The sequence below is a fragment of the Coregonus clupeaformis genome, unplaced genomic scaffold, assembly GCF_020615455.1.
Source record: "Coregonus clupeaformis isolate EN_2021a unplaced genomic scaffold, ASM2061545v1 scaf0001, whole genome shotgun sequence".
Classification (NCBI taxonomy): domain Eukaryota; kingdom Metazoa; phylum Chordata; class Actinopteri; order Salmoniformes; family Salmonidae; genus Coregonus; species Coregonus clupeaformis.
In genome coordinates this window covers 3253940-3262500 of record NW_025533456.1, presented here as the reverse complement: position 1 = coordinate 3262500, position 8561 = coordinate 3253940, and the positions used below count along the sequence as shown (strand labels likewise).

General features: G+C 41.7%; 1 protein-coding gene across 2 annotated transcripts in view; it reads left to right on the top strand.

Annotated features, from left to right (window-relative positions):
- Window positions 1–8561, top strand: part of LOC121554549 (neuroligin-2-like) — a 247169-nt gene that overhangs the window by 122424 nt on the left and 116184 nt on the right. For both annotated transcript variants that reach the window (XM_045212247.1, XM_045212246.1), the window contains exon 3: window positions 4236–4289. In XM_045212247.1, coding sequence (XP_045068182.1) covers window positions 4236–4289 — 54 coding nt within the window. The remainder of the gene's footprint in view (window positions 1–4235; window positions 4290–8561) is intronic.

The window sequence follows — 8561 nt, the reverse complement described above, 5'->3', positions numbered from 1 at the left end:
TCTCTGTCTAACTCTCTGCTGTCCTACCCTCTCTGCAGTCTCTCTCTGTCTAACTCTCTGCTGTCCTACCCTCTCTGCAGTCTCTCTCTGTCTAACTCTCTGCTGTCCTACCCTCTCTGCAGTCTTTCTGTCTAACTCTCTGCTGTCCTACCCTCTCTGCTGTCTTTCTGTCTAACTCTCTGCTGTCCTGCCCTCTCTGCAGTCTCTCTCTGTCTAACTCGCCCTCTCTGCAGTCTCTCTCTGTCTAACTTATGATTGGTCATTTTATTGACTCACACAGACAGACTGGATACACACACAGACTGGACACACACACATACTGGACACACACACAGACTGGACACACACACAGACAGGATACACACACAGACTGGACTCTCTGCAGTCTCGCTCTGTCTAACTCGCCCCCCCTGCAGTCTCTCTCTGTTTAACTCTCTCTCTCTCTCTCTCTCTCTCTCTCTCTCTCTCTCTCTCTCTCTCTCTCTCTCTCTCTCTCTCTCTCTCTCTCTTTCACTGTGTTCAAACACCTCTCTCATCCTCTCTTCCTCCATTAGTTTCTACTCCAAAAAACACTCATTTTTCACCTCACTGGTTCTCTTCATATGAAACACTCCCCATTCTCTCCTTTTCTTTCACCTTATAACTCCACACTATTCTGTTTCTTAGAGAGAGAGAGAGAGAGAGAGAGAGAGAGAGAGAGAGAGAGAGGCTGGAGGGGTGTATGGTGGAAAGAATAACTCTTACCCAGAGTTTTATCTCATGCTAGACCACTAAGTAACACTGGACAACAAATAGAGATGTGTGATCTATCCATGTTATTCAATAACCTAAACAGATTTTCTAGATAGAGAGTTTAGTTAAGGCCAGATTGAATGCCTTCTGTCCCTACTAGAGAACCATATATAGTAAACCATTGAATCATACATGTGATTTGTCACACGTAGTATATCTAAATATACTATAAATAGATAGTGTCAGAGATAGTCATGGTACACACACACACAGTGTTGCCATCTGCTGACAAGGCATGCCCCACGGAATGGGTGGGTGGCTGACTCATGCTTCCACAGGGGGGAGGAGGGGTGAAGAAGGGGGAGATAGGGTTGGAGAAAGACGTGTCATGCGTGAGTCATCATAAATAAAACACTGTGAGACTAGAACCACTCCCCTGTACTCCTCTCAACCCAACGTCCATCATTGTACACTTGAAGCCTGTCAGTGAAACTCTCAGTGACTCATAAATCAACCTGTACAATCACACTGCTGTCTGCTGGACAGAACTAGATGCTCACCATCCAGACTATACTTACTCTGTCTGTCTGCACAGACACATGTTAATAGATACACGTGCACACACTGTTCTTACACAGATTCACTCTGATATACACACAGGTTCACACAGACACAAAAATGCATACAGATTCACACCCATACACACACAGGTTCGCACACACACACACTGGGTGGTGTGGCTGGTGTGAGTATCCGTGCTGTAGTTATAGCTAGGGGGGAGCCTGCTGTGCTGTGTGCTTGGTAGTGTGTTGTTGTGTGTGTGTTTGTGCCTGTGTGTGTGTGTGGTTAGAGGTGGAAGTAGAGCTGAAATAAAACGTTATGTAACCTGGTTCACAGTCAGTGAGCTGCTCTGCACCAGCCCTGGGTTCAAATACTATTCCATATCATTTCAAATACTTTATATGTGTTTGATTGAGCTTGCCTGGCATTATGGAACCAATAGAATGGTCAGAAAATTGCAAACCCTACCCATATGGCGCTCTAGGCAGGCCAGAGCAAAGGAAAGGGGAAAATCAGGTATAAGAGAAAGGGAGTGGGAGTGCATAGAGAAGAGGAGTTGTAATGAAACAGAGGCTCATTCTTCCTCACTAAATGTACAGTAACATATAGCAATTGTCAATTACAGTATCGTGATGGATGTCAAAAGTGTTTCTAATAACATTCTAACACTCGACCCTACAAAACAAACCCTGTTATTGTTCCAGTTCAGACTTGTTTTAGCGCTTTCCAAAAATCACTTCTGGCAAAGCTTTTCTTCTGCATTTTCTGCCCTAAAATGCTGTGGTAAACACTAATAATGCCTCTTAAATCCTGTCTGTGACTTGAAAGGTGTCTAGATACAGTGGACCAGGAAAAGGCATTCACTGACTTTGTTATTAGGGGTTATTTCCATCTATTGTGCATCAATCCTTCTATCTTTTCACAGTTCATAAATAAACATATCATTATGTTGAATGATGTAGCCCACATACAGGATATGTCAGACAGGTTGACTTGCTGCATTTTCTGTTACGATTTGCACAGCTGTATCCAACCAGCATAGTGAGGGTTGCAATTCTTTAGGTTTTACCCAAGGTTTTACATCTCTAAAAATGTTACCTTGGGTTCAGTTGATTTTTATTTAATTCAGGTGACCTTCTTTAAATCCAGTTAGTGACACAATCACACACTCTTATAGTTGTCTATCTACATAGACGTTACTGCAGTTACAGAACTTAATTTGTCCACAAATAACACAGACAGACTTCCTGGTTTTCGGCCTATCAGAGCAGGGCAGGGCTGTGATTGGCAGGGGAACAGTGATGGAGTCCTGCCCATTGTTTCCCTCCCAGCTAGCTGTAATCCCAACAGCAGATGGTGCTTCCTGTTAGCCCAGGCCTCTTTCTTGATTGGCTGCTTCCCTGATTGCTGCTTTGCATATCACAAGATTAGTTCCTCAACAACAAACTTCCACTGATGATGAGAGGGGAGGGAAGGGAAGGGAAGGGAAGGGAAGGGAAGGGAAGGGAGAGGAGAGACGAGCAGCATCACTCTGTTCTCTCTCTCTCTCTCTCTCTCTCTCTCTCTCTCTTCTCTTCCTCTCTCTCTCTCTCTCTCTCTCTCTCTCTCTCTCTCTCTCTCTCTCTCTCTCTCTCTCTCTCTCTCTCTCTCTCTCTCTCTCTCTCTCTCTCTCTCTCTCTCTCTCTCTCTCTCTCTCTCTCTCTCTCTCTCTCTCCTCTCTCTCTCTCTCTCTCTCTCTCTCTCTCTCTCTCTCTCTCTCTCTCTCTCTCTCTCTCTCTCTCTCTCTCTCTCTCTCCTCTCCCTCTCCATCCCTCTCCTCTGTTTGCCAAGAATAGCTGGTGGGCAGATGCAGATCGAATTAGATGCACCTTTTACCCACCACACAGCACACGCTCTGCTAACTAGCATCAACCTACATGTCATTTCTAATTTCTATAGCTTGTTGTGCGCTATATGTGTAATTACTTATTCACTGGGGGGAATGGCATTGAGGTTTCTCGTTAAGCCCGACACACACACACACACACACACACACACACACACTGCACACCTGTGTCCCTTTTCCCTGTTTTCTAATGCATGCTTAACATGATCTCTCACCGTTACAGGTTTCTTCCACTGTGTCTCTCTCAATAAAGATGGCTGACTAATAAAGATATCATTTTGTTGTGTGTGTTTTTAAAAAATTCATTCTAATCTCATGTATTTATCTTGTTTATGTTGTACAAAGCATTGTGGGAACTGTAGTACATAATGCTACAGTTTACATGCCTCCTGTGAAAAATATATGTATCAGGAAGGAGTGTGTCAGTGTTTGTGTGAAAAAATTTAGCACGCTTCTCATGGTACTCAACAGGGGGTTGTTGTTGTCGGTTTTGGATGAAGTCAGCGTTTTGTTTTGGTTTCGACGAGGCCCACTCCTCCCCTTTGGTACCCCTCTCTGCCCAACGTTCCTTTTTTGGGTTGTGAGGGGGGAAGGGGGGAGTAAGGGTAGGTGTTGTTTTTCTAACCACAGACCCTCATTCTCTAGTCCTCCTTTCATAGATTTTTACTATGGTTCCCTGAAGCCAGAAACACAACTTTAACACAAGTAACAAAACATGGGTTCAGGAAGGGCAGCACAACCGATAAACCACCAGTAAACAACCAATGACAACTATTTATCTGAGTCTTCAGATTGGGGGTCGTTCTTTTATCTTGACAAAAGCGGTTGTTGTCTTTTCTAATAATGAGTCTGTGTCTGTTTTTTGTTGAGTTTTGATCCTCTTTTTAAAAAGAAAACAGAAAGAAAAGAATCTTGCTGACCTCTCTCTCTCTTGCTGATTTGTCTTTTTTGCTCTTTCTTCTTTTCTTCTTTTGATTTTTTCTTTGCGTTTTTTGCCAGTAATCTTTTTTGAATTTTCTCTTTTCTCTTTTTCCCCCCCTTTTTTCTTGCACCCTAGGTCCGCTCACAAAAAAACATGATGAGTCTACAATGAACAGACCGAGAGATGAAGGTATTTTTCGTTGCATGTTTTTCCTTTTTTCTTGTTTTTAAAAGTATTTTTGGGGGATATATAGAGAGAAAGAAGTAAACAGCTATAGGTGTACGATATATATATATATTGAAATATATACAATGTGTTGGTGTTTGTGTCTGTGTTGATTGAGTATCATTATATTCATTTTGAATACATAGAACCAACAGCTTATTCACTGAGAAATATCTTTAATCTGAGCCTAGAGGAAAGTCTTTGTCCTCAGGCCTGGAGGGAAGCCAAAGTAATTTCGCTACCCAAGAATGATAAAGCGGCCTTTACTGGTTCTAACATTAGACCTATAAGCTTGCTGCCAGCTCTTAGCAAACTGTTGAAAAAATTGTGTTTGACCAAATACAATGCTATTTCTCTGTAAACAAATTAACAACAGCCTTTCAACATGCTTATAAGGAAGGGCACTCAACATGTACTGCACTGACACAAATGACTGATGATTGGTTGAAAGAAATGGATAATAAGAAGATTGTGGGAGCTGTACTATTAGATTTCAGTGCAGCCTTTGATATTATTGACCATAACCTGTTGTTGAAAAAACATATGTGTTATGGCTTTTCAACCTCTGCCATATCGTGGATTCAGAGCTATCTATCTAATAGAACTCAAAGAGCTTTCTTTAATGGAAGCTTCTCTAATGTCAAACATGTAAAGTGTGGTGTACCACAGGGCAGCTCTCTAGGCCCTCTACTCTTTTCTATTTTTACCAATGACCTGCCACTGGCATTAAACAAAGCATGTGTGTCCATGTATGCTGATGATTCAACCATATACGCATCAGCAACCACAGCTAATGAAGTCACCGAAACCCTTAACAAAGAGTTGCAGTCTGTTTTGGAATGGGTGGCCACTATTAAACTGGTCCTGAACATCTCTATATTTGGTACAAATCATTCCCTAAGTTCTAGACCTCAGCTGAATCTGGTAATGAATGGTGTGGCTGTTGAACAAGTTGAGGAGACTAAATTACTTGGCGTTACCTTAGATTGTAAACTATCATGGTCAAAACATATAGATTCAATTGTTGTAAAGATGTGGAGAGGTCTGTCCATAATAAAGAGATGCTCTGCTTTTTTGACACCACACTCCAGAAAGCAAGTTCTGCAGGCTCTAGTTTTGTCTAATCTTGATTATTGTCCAGTCGTGTGGTCCAGTGCTGCAAAGAAAGACCTAGTTAAGTTGCAGCTGGCCCAAAACAGAGCGGCACGTCTTGCTCTTCATTGTAATCAGAGGGCTGATATGAATACTATGCATGCCAGTCTCTCTTGGCTAAGAGTTGAGGAGAGACTGACTGCACCACTTCTTCTTTTTATAAGAAACATTAATGTGTTGAAAATCCCAAATTATTTGCATAGTCAACTGACACACAGCTCTGACACACACACTTACCCCATCAGACATGCCACCGGGGGTCTTTTCACAGTCCTCAAATCCAGAACAAATTCAAGAAAGTGTACAGTATTATATAGAGCCATTATTGAATGGAACTCCGTTCCATCTTATATTGCTCAAATAAACAGCAAACCTGGTTTAAAAAAACAGATAAAGCAACACCTCACGGCACAACGCCGCTCCCCTATTTGACCTAGATAGTTTGTGTGTATGGATTGATATGTAGGCTACGTGTGCCTTTAAATTTTTTTTATGTAGTTCTGTCCTTGAGCTGTTCTTGTCTATTCATGTTCTGTATTATATCATGTTTCATGTTTTGTGTGGACCCCAGGAAGAGTAGCTGCTGCTTTTGCAACAGCTAATGGGGATCCTAATAAAATACAAAAAATACCAAATAGCAGTTTGATGATGACAATCCTTGGCTAACCTCGTCCCCAGGTTCAATTGCTATTGCATACAGCGAGAAAGAGCCGGCTGGTGGGCGAGATTAGTCGTTGGCTAATATAATAGTAATGAAATCAACATTATGTTGTCTCTATAGAGTTAATTTTGTATAGAAAAACCTCTCAGACACATTAACTGACTCACTGACTGACTAGACAGGGAGATGACGACCTGGAATATGGCCTCCATAGAACAATTTTCTATCACCATTGTTGTGCCTCCCACAACATTAATTAAAGTTAATGTTAATGTTATGCAGCTGAATAGCTATTGAGATATGACTCATGGTGGGAAAGATGTACCTAGCTTCAAAAGTCAAGGTTAGGGGAGCATTATTACCTGAGCCAGATAGAGAAAGAGAGGGCGAAATGGAGAGAGAGAGAAAGAAATAAAAAGAGAGAAATAGAGAGAAAAAATTAAAGAAAGACATTATTCTCCTGTTTATCAGAAGGAAGGTCTCTTCCTTTGTGTTAGCTGCCCCCATCTTACCTCTTGGAGTCATTTCTTGACCAATAAAAATGGCTGTTGTCGATATGATGCATATCCTTTTCTAATGTTTCAGCTCTTTTTTGAGTGTACGAAAGTTCATATTTTTCTCTTGGGTGTTCTTTTGATATTTATTGGGTCTTTTTGAAGTGAAAGATGTGCAGAGTTGGGGTAAAGAGAATATGGAGTTTCTCTTTGCTCAAACACATTGACACGGGTTGTGATATGGCTACTAGAAAGGCCTACCATCATGTTTCTGAAAACAGAATACCTGTCCCTAACCTCATAACATTGTCCAAATGTCAAATACTAATTAATACCTCTGTTTACTAGACCTCCACCCCATGTCACCTTTCAATAACCTGACTCCTAACTCCTAAATACAGTAACTACTTAATACTAACTCCTGGAGCGTATTCAGGAGGGTGTAACTTCTGTTTACAAAGTTGCAGATATAAGTGTCCCGTGTAGTTCAGTTGGTAGAGCATGGCGTTTGCAACGCCAGAGTTTTGGGTTCATTTCCCACGGGGGACCAGTATGAAAAAAAATGTATGCACTCACTAACTGTAAGTCGCTCTGGATAAGAGCGTCTGCTAAATGACTAAAATGTAAATGTAATGTTAAGAGCTGAAATTATACCTTATTTTGCTAGAGAATCATGTCAGACAGAGGACATAAACGCAATACATCGAGAGAGAATACATTTCTATGTAAATGTTGTTCGACGTTGTGACCTCCTGAATAAGGCACTGGGTCTGTCCCAATAATATCTCCTTCCTCCTGAAGTGTTCACATGTTCACTACTTCCCACAAATCTTAAAGCATTGGATTGTTAAGGCATGGGCTAGTGGGAGTTTCCACCATATTTCTTATACCAGTTATTCCTTTCAAATCAGTAAAGGGAAGTGAACAAGTGTACACTTTGGGACGGAGGAGAGATAATTGGGACATAGCCCAAGTATTACTGTAACATCTACTTCCTGTTGATCTGCCTCTGACTTCCTGTCACGACTAGAGGCATTGTCACTGTGCTATTTGGCTGTTGTTGCTTTGGCCTGACAGTGAATCCCATCACGATATATATCACCTGAGTGGACCCCTAGTGCTACAATGGTCCAATTCATTTCCTCTGTATAACACAGCCATTTTATTGAACACTTTCAATGCTTTGGATGAGAAACCGTTTCTAATTTTAATGAGTGAACAGAAAGCATTCAGTAGTCATTCAAGAAATCATATTCAAGCCAAAGCAAAGAAGAAACGTGGTCAAGGACAACTGCAAGTCGTGACTAGCACTTCATAATGCTCTCTCCTAGGTTCAGGTGTTGTAAATGAAGGAGGTTATTTGGCTGTAGCAATGTTCTGTACTGAGCCCATATAAAATGATTGATTGATCTCTGAGGATAGGAGTGTGTGTGTGTGTGTGTGTGTGATGTGTGTCACTCCATCCCGCTCTCTCACACCCCTCTGTCAAATTTTATCAGAAAGGACTGAGGCCCACCTGAGCCACTAGAACCTGACCACAACACCTTACACACACACACACACACACACACACACACACACACACACACACACACACACACACACACACACACACACACACACACACATACACTCACACACACACCTTACACTCACATTTACTTCACCTCTATGCATATCACTGTTTTATGATAGATAAATTCATTAGGCCCTAATCTATGGATTTCACATGACTTGGAATACAGATATGCATCTGTTGGTCACAGATTCCTTTAAAAAAAAGGTAGGGGTGTGGATCAGAAAACCAGTCAGTATCTGGTGTGACCATCATTTGCCTCATGCTGCACGACACATCTCCTTCGCATAGAGTTGATCAGGCTGTTGATTGTGGCCTGTGGAATGTTGTCCCACTCCTCTTCAATGGCAGTG